Source organism: Callorhinus ursinus, unplaced genomic scaffold (genome assembly GCF_003265705.2).
Source record: "Callorhinus ursinus isolate GAN/ISIS: 27379988/994484 unplaced genomic scaffold, GSC_fseal_2.0 scaffold17, whole genome shotgun sequence".
NCBI classification, from domain to species: Eukaryota; Metazoa; Chordata; class Mammalia; order Carnivora; family Otariidae; genus Callorhinus; species Callorhinus ursinus.
In genome coordinates, this window is record NW_027397079.1 from 21,674,236 (window position 1) to 21,691,457 (window position 17,222).

Here is a 17,222-nt window from a genome sequence, read left to right on the forward strand (position 1 = left end):
CTGCAAAGGAGCTCACATCAAAGGTGGCTGCACAGCAGTAGCTGAACAGCATCACGGTTGTCCCAAAGACAACCCCCAAAGAGGGGCCTTAGCTGCGCCTCCCCGAAGTTGCTGGCTAGCTTTGGCTAAGTGTGGGAATGATTTTTGCGACAGCATGGATAGAGAACCGTCAAGGGCCCCTTTTGGTCACTTCCGAAGAGCAAAAACGTGTTGAGAGGAGGCCGGTTTAAGATTTCAAACAGAACCTCCCCAGTGCGCATGAAAGGACTTGATTAGCATATGTCAAGAGGACCCGCATATATACTCGCTGTGTATGTACACAGGACTCTGATCTGATCAGTTTGCGGAGTTGGAGCCTCAGCCCCCAGCCCCAGCCCCAGCCCAGCCTGGTATTGGCAGCGGCAGCGTATAGATGTTCCTGCAAAGCCAGCAGCCGGCTCCCACCTACCCAAGGAGAGAAGATCGCTCCAAGACAGTGAAAACTCCCCTGCTATCTCAGTGCAAAGTCCATTCAGCGACCTCACAGGAGTAACCGGGTCTTTTTGCGCCTGTTTTGCTATATTTTTTCTCCATTCACTTCCCCATCCCCGCTACACTTTTGACTGGGGTCTTTTGTTTCCCGGATCCTCCGCCTCTCCTTCTGGCCCCTCCATGGCTCCCTTAGCCGAAGTCGGGGGCTTCCTCGGCGGCCTGGAGGGCTTGGGCCAGCAGGTGGGCTCGCACTTCCTGCTGCCTCCTGCCGGGGAGCGGCCGCCTCTGCTGGGCGAGCGCCGGGGCGCCGTGGAGCGTGGCGCCCGCGGCGGGCCTGGGGCTGCGGAGCTGGCGCACCTGCACGGCATCCTGCGCCGCCGGCAGCTCTACTGCCGCACGGGCTTCCACCTGCAGATCTTGCCCGACGGCAGCGTGCAGGGCACCCGGCAGGACCACAGCCTCTTCGGTACGTACCGGCACCCCAGCACCCCAGACCCCTGGCTCCTCTTCTCCACCCCGTGCAGAGGGAGCTCCCGGAACCCATCCGGTTCGAGGTGCGGGCTGGGACTGAAGGGCGGGCCAGCGCAGGGACTGGGAGGACCTCTCCTGCTGCCTTCCCGAGGCAGTCTTTAGCTGGCCTGCAGCTCCAGACGCTGGGGGCGGGAGGAGAAAGGGTGGGTGCTCCGCACGCACCTTGCGGCCCTGCCCTTTTCTGCTGCCTGGGACAAGACCTGGACTCGGAACCACATCTTTCTTGCACTTCTTACCTCGCAGGCAGTTTTCGTTTTGTTTTTTAAATCCTTGTATTATTTTCTCCTACTTCCTCTCACGTTTCCTCCAGTACCATTAACTTAACAAAAATTAATATCGGAAGCCTTCCTCTTCTTTAAGCCTTGCCCCACAGCTATGCAGTTAATCATGTATTCATGGCCTGTTCAGAGGGTCGCTCTCGTATAGGATGGGGGCATTCACGTAAATGTTCACCCCTGAAGAGGTAACAGATTAACTTTCAGGGAGCACCGTCGCTACCGGAAGGCTCACCTGGCTACAATTCTTTGAGCTCTTTAAGTTCTATTTGGGCGAGAAAAGGGGGAAAAAAGAGGGGGTGGGGGGAGGGAAGGCTACCCGGCTACTGAGCATGCCCAGTCGTTCAGCCAAGCTCTTTAGAAATTGTGAAACGCGACAGCAGAGATCTTAGTACTGACCGTCTGTAAGAGGAAATGGGGAAGCGAAATAGGATATGGGTGGGAACACAGAGACGTGTTTCAGAATACCTCCAGCAATGCCTGGGAGCAGAAGGAGTTAAAAGAAAGAAACAAGCGAATGATCCTTGTGACACTAGATTGGGAAATCATACGGTCTCTACTGTTAATTACTGCCTAACGCGCTGTGTAACCACCAGGTGCCTTCAACAGTCTGAGCCTTAATTCTTCTTTTCTGTACAATGATGGGGTTAAATTAGGTGATGATTTAAAGATGCTTTCAGGTTCCAACATCTCAGGATCTTTCCCCCCATTGTGGGAGTTTTCATTATATTAGACTTAACCTGGTAGCCTTCTCAAAGGATTTTTGATCATCAAACTTGGGACATCACTGGAGAGATTTATTGTATTTTTTAAAAGATACCATTTACTCGTCGGCAGCAACGTGAAAGGGCCCAACATCTGTCTTCCTTTCTCTTCCTTGGCACCGAGGGATTCTTTGAATCTCATTTCTGAATGGTTTTCTCTTATCTTGTCCTTAGAGTCTCATTCCTTTTTTGACTTGCAGTCCTCATTAAAACTTTGGAGAAGTGTAAATCTCGGTTTGAGGGGCATTTGTAACTCTAGATGTAGAAATGAGCATGTGGTGGACATTTGGTAGCACTTAAAGGCTTAGAAAATTAACTTTTTAAAACCCATATGTTTGCAGCTTCCGCTGATCTCTTCCAAATTCCCATTGACTATGAGTCAAGAGTGTCATGACCTAGTGGCCAACCTTGGGGTCACTTTTAGAAAGTGGTTTCTAAATTGAGGAGGCTGAGATTCTGATTCTAAAGAACTTTGCTGACACCAGGTGGCTGAGTTTTCTTGCTTTTAAGAATTATTGCATTCCATTCACTCTAGAAAAAGATCCTTCAGCTACTAGAAAGATTTAGAAATGAACACAAATGTGGTAAGGCCTATAAGTAGAGCAGGTAGAATTTAAGCTGAAGTAGTACTCAGACTCCCTTCCTACCCGCCTCCCCCCACCACCTTGTGATACATAGTATAGCCTTGGACACCTTTAAGACACTTGAGATTCACCTGTATTTCCCCCATGACACGAGTTGCTTCTTTCAGATTGTGTCTCTTTATAAGACTATAGGAAGAGATATAAATCTATGGGAAGAGATTACAAATATTTGTAGACTTGATAACATTCATTAACCTGGTATTTAAATCATTTCCTTAAGAAACAAATGCTGTATATCAGAATTACTATCTTCTAGAACATTTTTTTTGCTAAAATTTTGCATAATTATTTGGTAATTGCAAAAATATGACTTGAGCCGATTTTGTGATGGTTTAAGTCACTCTGTGGTGGGAGGCTACATATCAAAACAAAATATCTACTGTTACACAAAGAGAAAAGGACCCTATTAGTTCTGAGCCTAAAGGAGGTTTGAACAGCCTCTACCATGCATTACAGTGCATCCTAGTGGTCTTGGATCGCTAAGACATCATAATTACTAGGAAGAAAGTTTATGTTCAGCATGTATAACATCATATGCTTCTCTCTATATTTGCCTTCTTTTCCTAGCAATTCATTTATTCATTATGAAATTATTTTGCCATTTTTCTTTTAAACTCATTTATGTGTCATCAAAGTGAGAATTTTGAAAATGCTTGAGAATGATTATTTGTGATGTTAAAGTAAGTTACATGTTTGATAGTTTATACTAATTTGCCCATGAATGATTACATGGAAAATTCAAAATCCTGTATTTAAAATTTGAAAACCACATCAATAGAAACTAAACAAAAAGGTCCCAGTGAGGTTAAGATAATTTCCTATCTGATTTCGCTCTACATTTATAATAGAGTTTTCCTGCACAGTAGAACAGTAGGAAGACTTTACCTAATATGTAAACATGGAATCATTACTCAAAAAAAATGTTGAACCTGAGATCAAACATATTCCTTTAAAGGCTTTTCCTTTATTCTCCCCTATTCTCCATAGATTTGTCTGATGTGGTTGCACTGTGGGTTGACTCACCTGTTTATTATGATTCTTAAAAAGGCTGGCTTTGAAAATGATACCAGAAAGACAAAGTACCTCCAAGTCTTTTTATGGGACACTGGGCATTAGAAAATCTATCTAAAATCTGTGATTACCTCTTAAGGAAAGTTTTTCATGTCTACTCTTTGTTAAGGAATTAGCTTAGTTGCCACCTCATATTATAAATAAGAAAGACTTGTCAAATCCCATTTAAGAATCAAGTGATTACAAATTACTATGTGGTATACTATTTCCTTGAGGAGAAAAAGGATCAGAATTTAAAAGTGTGGCTAAAATCTTTAAGAGGAACATAAAAAAACACATAACCTTTTCCCCATCAATCTCTGTGAGCCATTGCAAAATTATTAATGCCTAGTTATGGATGAAGTTTTAGATGTTGTTTAATTAAGTTGAAACCATGAATACAATTGTTCTAAGAATATATGTGATTTCTACAACTACATATTTTTTACAAGATAGCAGCATTATTTTAAAATGAGAAGTAAAGTATAGGTGGTTTACCATTTAGTTTTGCAAGAAAAAATGGATATTTTATAAGACCTGTTATATGATCAATTTATATGGAAAGGAAACATTTTTTTTGAAACTTATATTTTATTGTACTTGAAAATTGGCTCTATTATATATCCTAATCATTTAATCAGTTTCTGTTTTTTGAAAGACGAGCATCTTAATGTAAATCAGATATTTAAAGAGAATTAAGTTACATGTGAGCCATAGTACACTTTTCCATTTAAATTTAACATTTACTACAACTTCAAGTAATTATACATTTGTGAGTATATTCTGGATGAAATTCTATTAATATATCTTCCTCTACTGACCATGTTTTCGGTCTATATTTTTGTTTCTAATGGGAATCACTCACTAATGAGCTTGACCATATGTTTAATTTTCATTTACTCCCCACCTCTATGTTCATCATTACAATGGCTACCCTATGGAGTTTGTGTCTTCCTGCTGTATCTTCTCTTCTCTCTGCCTTTGGCTCTCAATTAAAGGCACTGACTCTTTGAAGCCACGTATAGTCTATTTGGTAGTGTATTCTTGCTAGAAGATCCTTGATAGCTCTAGTGTTCTACATGATCTACTAATAGTTTGAAAGAGCTAATTTGAGCTCTTGGGAATCTATGTTTAGAGCTTAAGAATCTGTTTCTGCCGAAGAATGAATTAGGCTCTGGAAAGAATAGAACCCGCCATATAAGGGGTAGCCAGATTTTGGACTTTCCGTTGGCCTTGGGAACATCACATGTCCAAATAGGAACTTATACAATAAATCAAGATATGACTTAAGAACAAGAATCAGGCTAAATGGTGCACATTTATACTGTTTGTAGAGCTTAAGGAGGAGTAAAGGGGTGAAGGTAGAAAGCTGTTAAAGGCAGTTTCCAGCATAGAAAGTATGTCTATACATTTTTTCAGCAAAGAGTCTAAAGAACAAGACAAAGAAATTATTCCAAAGGTTAGTGTGTGCAGAGAAAAAAAGTGATGCAAAGGGGAGCATTATTTCTTTCACTACGGTGTATTAGTGTATTAAGTAGAGAGTGTTTGATACTAGTTTATCTATTGATAAACAAAAATAATTTTAGAAAGCTATTGATAGTAGAATCTACTTGCATGCTAAAATCTTGGTATTTGGCTATCATATTTAATGAATTATAAAGTCCTTTTACTTCTTTGAACTATCATATTTATTTTCAAGAACCATGGGACAGGTTCTTATTACACGTACTGTGTAATCTATAAATTTTTGAAATCAATGGATTGTCCTGAAGAAGAAACACTGGATTAGGGCTCAGAAGAGTTCAAGTGTCAGTTCTACTAACTCCAAAAGTCATATTCTTAGGCAAGTCAATAAATCTTTTTGAGCCTCAGTTTCTTTATGTGTAAAAATCGGGATAATAATAGCTTCCATACCTGTCTTAGGGAGTTGTTTTTTGAGGACCAGATAAAAAATATAAAAACCAAAATTTATAAACTATAAAACACTAATGTACCCATATAAGGTATACTGGCTGCTGGGAGAAAAAGATGGGCTTGATTCATAGCAAAACCAAAACAAAACAATTAATAGAACATATATAATTAACTAATGGAATCATGGAGAACTAAGAACACCTCTGTTATGTACTAATTTATGATAATAATAGCTTCCATTTGTTAAATGCCTATGCATCAGTCCTTATCACTCTCTTGGAAAGAGGCATTTTGCTCATTTTGTACATGAGGAAACTGAACTCCAAAGAAGATAAATGACTTGTGTGGACAGACTGGCCAGTAAGTTACTATGACATTTTAAGTTACTGTAAATTTTACAGTAAGTTATGCAAGTCAGTCTGGTTTAAGGTTTTATACCTTTAACATTACACCATGTTGGACAACTTTTCTTTTTAGTTTTTTTTTTATCTGTAAAATGGGAAGATCATCATAATAAGATGATTGGAAAGCACTTTTCAGCTTATAAAGGACTCCTGCCTACATTATTATATTTAGCAATATTGGTCTACTATTTAGAAGATTTTCAGTGGTCACATGTTCATTAATAAATATGTCATTATTTGTTATTATTTTGTTTATAAATGTAGGTATCCTGGAATTCATCAGTGTGGCAGTGGGACTGGTCAGTATTAGAGGTGTGGACAGTGGTCTTTACCTTGGAATGAATGACAAAGGAGAACTCTATGGCTCAGTACGTATTTAAAAAACATTATTGTAATTCTTAAAATTATGACTATCTATTTTGCCAGTAAAAAAAAATCTACCAATAATACATGTCAGAAGAAATATATGAAATACAGATATGTAGGAATTAAATATCTGTATCCTGATTAATTTCTATGTGTTTGGGCAGTTGTATAGTAACTCAATGGCAGTTTTTTTTTTTTTTTTTTTTTTTTTTTTTTTTTTTTTTTTAGAGCGAGCACACGCGCACAAGAGGGGTGTGGGGGAGGGCCAGAAGGAGTGGGAAAGAAAGAGTCTTAAGCAGATTCCACGCCCAGTGTGACCCTGACACCTCACGATCCTGAGATCATGACCTGAGCTGAAATCAAGAGTTGGGGGCTTAACCGACTGAGCCACCCAGGAGCCCTCAATTTCAGTTTTTAAGCCCCAAACATGTACTGCTTTCAGCTTGCTAGTCTGCCTGCCCATTATCCTGGGTCTTTCTACTTCCCTCCATATTTTGATCATTCCTACCAGTGACACAGAAAAATGACATTTTCTTCTTGCCATGTTAAATTCTTTTCACCTTTACATTTATTTAATGTGAATTTTCTCTACCCATGATCATCTTCCATAGCTAAGTATATATGTTGCTGACCTTCATATATAGGAAATGAGTGAATGAAGTCCTAGGATATTGTAGACAACAACAGAAAATGACAACCACATATCTGGTTGACCATATCTGGATAATTAAAGAGCCATGATTCAAAAAGCAACTGTGGTCTACCCCTTAGGATAAGATACAGTTCATCTTAAAAAGGCAAGAAATCATTAGGCCTTTACTGCATTTACCTAATGGTAATCTCTAGATGAAAGTTAATGATGGGAAATGTATTGTCAGACAACTAATAAATACATTTAGGGAAGATATATGATTTGGAATGATGGTTTTGAATTAGGAATTTGGATGTTAGCAAAATCTTGAAATGTTTCAGAATGATAGTAGAGACTTGCTATGTAGGACTTGGGCATCTAACAATGGAACAAGATAAATACAGGCCTGTTAGGTGGGGATGGTGGTAGGAGGGAGATAAAATGAAACATGGGAGAGTTCTGGATATTTATTAAGTATTTGACAATAAAATTGAGAACTGACATTTAATTTAAAGTTCTTCAAACTAAACTACTAGGAAGTTTAGTTGCCTGGAAGAAAGAATTCCAGATAACGTAAGAACTAAAACAAAATATGAGCAAAAACAATTCAACCTTTTCCCTTCTTTGACAAGGATGTTGTTATAAGCAAAGCAATAAAAATATGAGATGAGACTTTTCTAAGGAAATTCTCGCAAAAGTATTTTTTTAAATGATAGTTACCTTCTCTCTTTCAGGAGAAATTGACTTCTGAATGCATCTTTAGGGAACAATTTGAAGAGAACTGGTATAATACCTATTCATCCAACATATATAAACATGGAGACACTGGCCGTAGGTATTTTGTGGCACTTAACAAAGATGGAACTCCAAGAGATGGTGCCAGGTCCAAAAGACATCAGAAATTTACACATTTCCTGCCTAGACCAGTGGATCCAGAGAGAGTTCCTGAATTGTACAAGGACATACTGATGTACAGTTGAAGCATGATAGTGTCTTCATTGAAGAGCCAAACTACGACCATTCTTTCTGGTCAGAGTTCTCATTGTAAAATAATAACCCAGGACTCTTCTCGGAACGTTATGGGATTTTCTACTGGGTGGCTGAATTTGGAAAGAATATTGAGAACAAACAAAAACCCCGTATTTTGACTTGAAGTAGATCAAGACCTCTCTTTCTGAGTGGATTAAGTTCCCTTAGGTACACTGGTTTAGTCCTTACTGGTAGAGTGAAGCTGAAAATCTGTTGAACTGTGGATAATGGGAACCCCACCTGGTTTGCTGCTGGTACCTCACCTCTCTGGATTATGTTTACTTTAAAAGTTACATTAAAAATAGATACTTCATGTTGAAGAAATAAATTGACACCATTGGCCAAGATTATTGCTACATAAATTCTGAGGACCTTGTAGGATTTTGTAGGTTACCGAGTGATATGTAAAAATGCTGGATGAAACATGAACTATAGAACATACTGCACCAAGATGGAACGCTTTTTTTTTTAAGGATGGACCTATTTATACATTTTCAATTTGCAAATATTTATTATATATATATTTATTTATTAAAGAGTTTATTTTTTACTGGTATATGAAGATAATACAAAGAAAAAAAACCAACAAAAATTCTTTTATTGTGCCATTACTTTGTTGTGATGTCCTGAGCTGTAGAAAAGACATCATTTTTGCAACATAGTAAACATAGAATAAAATCTTGAATTTCTTTTTAAAAATAAAGTATAGCATAGGTGATATATTTTTTTTGCAGTCAGTTGCCTTCTAAATGTAACACTGGTTCCTTTGGCTTAGAAAAATGCTTTATCAAATTGTATTGAATTCAACACACTTTTAAAAGGGAATTAAACATTTTTATTTTGTGTTTTGGTCTCATTCCTTTCTAGGTGAAAGTTGTTCTATTTATATAACATATTTTTTAAATGACAAAATTCTAGGCTCCTTAGAGAAATACTTTGATATTTAGAGAGCTTCTAATGCTGAAAATTATGAAACATTATAGGCAACTTATGCTCACTTATTTTCTTGATTCAGTGTGGCAAAGACCAATCCCCCCCCCCCAACTATGATCACAGAAAGAATTAGTCTGTGTGGCACCAGCATTAATAATGGTATCTGAGTCTGGTACCTTTTTCATTATATCTCCTATTTAGTCATATACTCAGGAAATATTCATTAATGCCTATTATACAGAAGAAATATTTAGGTGCTAAGGAAGATGGTGGTCAAGACAGAAGTTCATGGAACTTAATGTCTAGTAGGAGAAACAGATGGTAAACAAGTAAGCTAACAAATAAATGCCATAACTGTGAATTGTGATGTGCTCTATGCGGGAAGCAAGGTTCAGACACAGAAAGGAGAGAACAAATTTAGATAGGATGAGTCAGAGAGGGCTTCTCTAAGGAGCTGACATTTTTGATGGGCTGTGAAGAATAAGGAGCTAGCCAGCCTAAGAGGAGAATAAGAGCCTGATAGGAAGAGGAAACAAGAAACCTGAAGTCCCTATGGTGAGAAAGAGCTTTGTGGCTGGAGTGTAGTGAGTGACTGGGACAGGGGCACAGATAAGTTTGGACAACTTTGCACATACAAATCTAGATGCAGCATTCTCGCTGAAGATGTCGTAATGATAATGGTAGCAGCCACCAGCAGTTCCCAACTTGGAAGGCTTGGTGAAACACAGATTGCTGGGTCCCAACCCCGGAGCATCTGATATGTAGATCTGGGGTAGGGTCTGAAAATTTGAATTTTTTAAGAGGTTTCCTGGTTATACTGATGTAGTTGGTCTGGAGATCACACTTTGAGAACCACTGGTCTAGAGCCGTGTTTCTCAAACTTTAATGTACCTACAAAATCACCTAGGGGGGCTTGTTAAAGGATGGGTTTGTTAAATTATAGGTCTGGGGTGGGGGTGGGTCTGAGATTTTGCATTTCTAACAATGTCCCAGGTGGTGCTTGATGCTGCTAGACCACAGATTGTGCTTTGAAGGGCAAGACCTACTAATGCTTTAATGCTATTTGGAGTTACGCCGATTACTTCAATAAATTCCACCTCTCATTACTTAAATAAATTAATGATGATGTGTGGGGTGAGGATAGAGTGTTCAAGATATAACTTTAATAAAGCTACATGGGAATGTGTGTGGGCAGTGAGGGGAGTTGTGTGTGCCCTTGATGTGTACTCGGTGAGAGACAGAGATAGGGAAATGTTTCAGCTCAAAATCTCTTGGTTTTATAAATGTAAAAAATAATAAAAATGGTTTCACAGTAATAGTTAATAATTTTCAAAATAAAATAGATCTTACTTTTACTTTTATTTTAAATAAAAGTAAAAAAAAAAAGAAACTAGTTTGGTTCAATGTTTGATACCTATATTTAAAGTACCTGTCCTCAAGCAAGCATTATGCAGTATTTCAAGTCCTTTCCAAAATGATGCTGGGGTCTGAACTTATATTTATAGAGAAAGTATTATAAATTTAAAGAGACCATACACTGATAAAAGATGGCCCACCATAAATATCGTTATTGAATCAAAAAAAATTTTTTTGGAGATACGATGAGAATACGGGTTAACTTTTCTTTTTTTATTGTGGTAGCTGCTTGTAGTGATTTGAGATATGAAGTATGAAAGCTTTACAAACTTTCGGAAAACTAAGAAGTCACTGTATCTTGTGTTCTCATTATACTTACATCTTGACAGCTCTTCCTGGGTGCAAAACACAATTTGCACCTGCCAAATTTGTACTATCTGAAGAAATGACCTATTAGGTATCTGAATAGATTTCACTTGATACTCCTAAAGGGAAGTGGTGTGTGAACACATTATTTAATGCATATATGGAAGGATAATAATAATTTGGTTTATTATCAAATCAAGAGTTTGAAAACAATTTATTATATCCTCAGGATGCTAGGGGAAAATCTCACCATTAGTCATCCTTTTTGCTTCCTTTAATTTCCTTTCATTTTTAAATGTTCAATTAACAATCGCATATTAAGTTACATTTACCATTTTTTCTTGCCTGGAATATTAACTATCAACTGCCCAACTTCCCTACATTTACTGCAATGACAAAAGAAATCTAAATACACGGAGGTTTGGTCAAGCTTTGGCGTGCCAATTCCAAAAAGTCTGGTTTTCAGTGAAATTCAATGTCAAAACAATTCAGAAACCTAAAGCTATCAACCATGCGTGAGACTCTAGATCTATGTAAACTTAATATATAGGAGTTAGAAAGCACTCAGGCCAGCACTTATATTTATAATGCAGTGTATGTGCCAGTTTTGTGAATTAACTAGTGATCAGAAATATTATATATATGCATTAAAACTCTGACTTTAATACATAAGCGTTATGCTTATAAATAGGCAGTTTCTAATTTCTAATGATAAAATTTAAGAAGCTGTTATATACTATTGGCAAGTGAGGCATTAGTACATCAAACAGCTCTCATGTGTTCAGTGCATGGTGCTTCCACCAACAAAAATAATTTTAGGAAATCGGGAGTGGGGGGGTTAGTCCAGATAAATCCTGGTTTCAAATTTCTCACAATCAACGCTTTTATGAAATGTTTCCATTTCAGTTTAATCTAGACAGAGACCTATAAACTGAAGCTGGACTCAATTAACCTCAGCCTGTTGGTTCTTAGGATGATATTATCCTCAAAATATATATGATATGTGAGACTAAGGCACATCACTTTCCTCCAGTCAACAATATGGTATTAGGGTATTTTGGTTAATAGTATATATTGGTTGGTGTGATTAATGCATACAATTCCTTGATCTAATTTTAGAGTTGCTCAGTGTCTTCCTACTGACAGAGAAGGGTTTAGTATGACACCCCATTGGAACAAACCTAAATATTTTCATAGAACCTACAACTCATATTATTCTAAGTTTCCCAAGCTGAGCCTACTAACCAAACCTCCTGGGGGCTAGTAGCATGCACAAAGATAGTGCTGAAGAAGTTGAAAGGAATAGAAGGGATACATATTTCATGCAGTTGGTTGAACAGTTCACTTCTGGCTGAACAAAACAATTCTGCAGGTCACACTTGGACACTTAAATTCCTTAACAATTATCTTTCTTTTACCTGGTTGGTAATATATAAATGGTGATGTAGAAATGAAGGAATGGTGTTGAACTGGTAATGTTTATACCTAATACCAATTTTTCTTCCAGTAGGGACTTATAAATTATACATGATTTTAAAACACTTCCTTCAACTGTTTTCCAAGCATACTAGAGCAAGTTTCATTGTTCTTGTGATTATTTTCAGCTCAACGACACTTTAGTTCTTTGCGTAGGGATGAGTTTTGCACAGTCTGACTCATTAGAATGGCCATATGTTGACCGGTGAATTTTTTTTCAACTGAATTTTGCAAGAGAAGTAATCCGTATAGAAAAATAGTGTGACTATTTCTTAATTCTCCCAGGGAACGTATCTGGTGCCATTTTAGATGTATAGAACACAAGTTAATGTGTTACACATAATCGGTCTGTTGGGACTTAATTCTCTCATGAATCCCATTGAGACTCTGTTATGAGATTGGCTATGCTATCTTCTAGAGTGCTTCCTTCTCTCTGCAGAATTAGCTGTTTCCCATTGAACTAGACATGTTAATATAATTCTATTAACCAAAATTCTATATACCATACAATTTTTAATGTTTGGGTACTAGTGTATTCTGAGCATGACACCAAAGTCAATCAGATCTAAGGAGACTCTAAGAGGCTCACACTATTTCATATTCTTCATATTTCTACCCCAAAGAGCTGGGATGAAATGTTCTAGTTATGTGGCGCAGGTGCACTGCCTTGGATTTGTGGCAACAAACACTTACTGAATAGTCTACCAAATAAATAGATATTTAATTTACTTTGTTGTATAGCTGTAAGTGTTCTAGTGTTCTTTTTAATCATGTTGATACATTAATCACCCAGAGACAATCTTAGAATGTATATAAATCAACTTTCATTAGCATTAATTAGTTTTTCTTGTTGTTAAAATAGAACAGATTGATCTTTTTTTCTGGTTGAGTGTTCTTCCACATGTCCCAGCTTTGCCTGTTCAATGTATGATTGGATGTAATTAATAGTTTGAGACCAAGGATCTTCTCTGTATAGACACCCCTCTAGAATGGGAGGCTAAAATGTATCAAACGGCTCAGGACAGCTGGTTAAATGTTTCCATATATGCTGAAAGTAGCTCTGTCTCTCATCAGAGTAAGCAGCCTCAAGCTCAAGCCTCCAAAGAGCAATTGATTAGGACAATCCGGGTGTAGTGAGGTTGTACCCTAGCCTTACCTAGTAGTATTCAACCACTGAGTAGAAGGATCACAGAACTACGCTAGAAAAGAAAAATATGGGGGAAAAAAAGATAATCAGAGGCCTCTTAGTTTTAAAAGATTTCTGGACTTTCAATTAAAGTCCTGGCTCTGTTTGGCAAAATATTCAGTATTTCCTGGTTCCTCAGTCACTAAAGTTGTGTGTATGATTTGGCTTTTAAGTGGTTCATACGCACGCTCCCACCTATTTCGTCAAAGGGAGTTTTAATATTTATTTTAACATTTCTAGCATTCAGAAATGAATATCTGTGCTTATTTCATCAAGTTTCCCCCCTCAACATAACTAAAATATAAGAAAATATAATTTTAGATATAAGTGTTTACTTTTATTTTTTTAAACCCATTTTCCCCCAGCGACTCATGTATTCTTTGTCGCAATTCAGTAAATAAGTCAGCTTTACTTCTATTTTCTCTCTAGTGCTTTAATAAAGAAGTATTCAGGACTTACCATCCGAATTGCACCAGATCCCTTTATGGTGATGGATATGGCCAGGTATGTCTGAAGTTCTAGCATGTTTTTTGGCCAGACTATTACATCATCTCATTTGCCATGGGGCATGAGTTATGGGAGGTGGTACTTTGAAGGGAGCAATTATTGAGAAAATAATTTGTTATCATGAAGAAGACTCCACCTTCAATCATATTGTTACCAGCCTTGGTTGGACTCACTGAGCAGTAGAAATTGACCAGAGATCAAGCAGGAGTTCCAAGCAAGGCTTTCTTGGGGCTTCTGCTGGAGCACAAGAGTGACAGCACAGAGGAAAGAGTCCTTAGGCTGGCTGCCTGAGGAGAGGTCAGGGAAAGTTTTAAAGAGGCTTGGGGAGCGGGGAGCAAAGGGTGATGTTTAACCATGTAGAGGTGAGGATTTATCAGTGCCTGCACACTTAGAGATTATGCTTTCTCAAACATTGCATGTCTAATTAGCATGCTAAATCTCCATCCCTGGGCATGATTTTTAGCATTATAATGAGGGGAAACGTCAGTGAAAAGTCAGCATAGGGGTCCATTGTGGCTTGGATTGGCTTAGTGTGGTTCTCAGAGAGGCAAACTGGTTGTTAGCTGGCCACGGGACTTGCTTGGAGCTTGTGGCTTTTGTTTTCCTGATGGCAAGCAGCACCCACAAGCTGGGCTAGAGAACTGGGTTATTCAGGGTTTTTTTTTTTTTTCTCTCTCTCTGCAAGTTCTTGGGTGAGGAGGCTTGAGTCCAGTCCCTGCTCTGTCTCAATTTTGTTTGCCCCCAAACAGGGATTTGGGTAGCTACCATATCTTGAAATATTTGAAAGTAAAGGTCTTGGAGGTATCAGATGGGAAAAGTGCAGAGGTCAAGAACAGTGTTTCTTAGAAGTAGCAGTATACCTTGGGAATCACAAAGGGTGTCCTTGACAAGTTCTGGTCTCTGGTAGTGCAATACACTTCTCTGAGGGACATTACTCTCCTGATTTTTCTGCTTCCATTTTAACAATGAGATCTCATTTGCCCATTTTTCCTTGAGAGTACTTGGATGTCAGATATAATCACATTCATAGTGGTGGCAAAAGGACTTGATGTTCTCTCGAGAGTTGCTCTGTTTTAACTATGATTCAATAAGTGGCTGACAACTGATTTTCAAAATGAGTCCACCACTTGACAGACTTGACAACTTTGTCATCTTCTTAGAGACATGCCAATGATTCTATGTAAAAAATCACTGGAGAGTTCACTAGAGAGTTATGTCTTGGTTGTATTGGTTATATGGGCTGAAAGCTGCTGAGAAAGCTGCCTGGGTAAACTTTAAGGAACCTGCTGTTCAGGAGGCCATATAATCCAATGATGAGACTGCAGCATAGTACTCGGGTGTTTCAATATCCATACATGGTGCTTACTTCTTTGCATTCTGTTTAGTGATATGGGTTTTAAAGAAAACAATTTTTGACTCATTCAGTGCATAATTTATTTGTTCGAAATAATAGTACTTCCAGAAAAGTTTTTTTAGTGAAGGGTCCTTGAATTTCTTTTTTCTGTTAAATTATTCTATCATTTTTACTAATGAAGTAAGTAAAAATGGTGCTGTTTGGTGTCTACCTCTTGAGGGCCGTGCTGGTGGTCCTGCAGCACTTCCGGGCCAGCCCCGCGTGCCCCAGCCCCCAGAGCTGAGGAGCCCTGCCAAGGAGAAGGCCATGCAGATGCTGAGCAAACAGGACAGCGGCCTCAGCAGCCTACAGCCCGAGGCCCTGCCATTGGCCTCCCAGGAGCAGAACCAGCAGCCCGAGGCCAAAGCCTGACCCTTTGACACTGGAGGCCGCCAGCCAGCATCCTCTACCTCCTGGGGCCTTGGCATCTCAGAACAGACGCCCCCTCCGTGCCCCCACAGGTGGCCTGCCCCTTGGTGTCAGCGATCCAGATTTCCGGCCTCGTCCACATTACAGGGTTCGGGTTGTGGAGCCAGTAGTGACCAGTGGGGACCCTCCATGGTACCTCCCTGTGACCTGCACCTCGGGGGCAGCCTGCCTCAGGAGGGGCCTTGGCTTGTCCTGCAGTGGCCCAAGGATGGTGCCCCTCTGCCCTGCTTGGCGCTCTGGCCCTGTCCCCCGCCGACCTAAGAAGGGAAGACGGAGCCTCAGATACAATTATTTCTGACTGCTACTCAATGTGCCACTTATGAAATGAATACATTTTCTTTTTAAAAAAACATTTTATTTATTCATTTGAGAGAAAGAGAGAGAGAGTGTATGTGTGCAAGTGCTGAGCATGAGTGTGGAGGTGAGGGAGAGAAGAAGAGGGAGAAGCAGACTCCCCACTGAGCAGGGAGCATGATGCAACGAGGACCTCCATCTCAGGACCCTGGGATCATGACGTGAGCCAAAGGCAGACGCTTAACCGACTGAGGCACCCAGGTGCCCCATGAATACATTTTCTATTTGAATCAGGTCAAGAACACCTATTTAATTTTCACCTTATTAGATTATAACATGGTGCTCAAGAGCTTATCCCTATAATAGGACAATAAATGTATAATTCTGGCCAAATGAAAGCAAACTATATGGTGACCAAAATTAACAGGGATCTAACAGAATGTATTTGCTGTATCACTAACCACAGATTACTGAAAGGTTGATTCAATTGTCCATCTCTGTTTTGGACTAGTCAAACCAGGGAATTAAAGAGATAATGTAAAGGGTTATTCCTCGTTTCTTCTGCACCCCTATTATGTAAATTGGTATAGTCCTAATGTACCTTGTATTTTTGTATTCGCAATTGTGGTGATACAGTGTCATTCTAGAGATTTCCTTTTGGCATGACCAATTGTTGGGGTCCTACTCTTCAACATTTTGAAGGCTCTTTCCATCCCTAGAATCGCAGTAAATCTATTGCAATTACACACTCAGGGAAAGGTGATCCCATCCCAGGAAAACTTCTTTGGTCCTCTGTGTCAAACAATTATCACAACTCAACAACCTCAGCTACTTTCTCCTCCAGATAATTCAACTGTCAAAATAATTTCTCTTCTTATAGTCAGGTTTCCCAGAATTAATGTTATCTTTGATCCTGTATCTAAAAGCCCCTGAGATTCTTGAATATTATCCTTTGTTGAGAACAGGTTACAGGGTTTAGAGTCTCTACAGGAAGATCTAATGTTTTAATGGACCTTCATGTTAAGGACTCTGGGGCAATTTGTCCTTCCCTTTGAGAGACTGGGCCCAATCTCGACTTTAGGGCCAGGCTTCTTAAATTAAAGAGAGATCAGAAGAAATCAAAGAAAATGCTTTGGAACTTGTTCTTGTTTTCATGAGCAGGGAGTTTATCCTTAAGATTTATGAAGTCCTGTCTCAGTGTTC

General features: G+C 38.9%; 1 protein-coding gene across 1 annotated transcript; it reads left to right on the top strand.

Annotated features, from left to right (window-relative positions):
• Positions 1-651: 651 nt before the first annotated feature.
• FGF20 (fibroblast growth factor 20) lies at positions 652-8,030 on the top strand. Its single transcript, XM_025885887.1, has 3 exons — positions 652-937; positions 6,318-6,421; positions 7,785-8,030. Exons 1-3 carry the CDS (start codon positions 652-654, stop codon positions 8,028-8,030), a joined length of 636 nt encoding a protein of 211 aa, XP_025741672.1.
• Positions 8,031-17,222: the final 9,192 nt, after the last annotated feature.

Bases quoted from the DNA above. Each gene is read 5' to 3' on its own strand.
- FGF20 (XM_025885887.1), top strand. From the start codon at position 652: ATGGCTCCCTTAGCCGAAGTCGGGGGCTTCCTCGGCGGCCTGGAGGGC. The intron at 938-6,317 runs GTACGTACCGGC...TTATAAATGTAG, and splicing joins GCAGGACCACAGCCTCTTCG to GTATCCTGGAATTCATCAGT. The intron at 6,422-7,784 runs GTACGTATTTAA...TCTCTCTTTCAG, and splicing joins AAGGAGAACTCTATGGCTCA to GAGAAATTGACTTCTGAATG.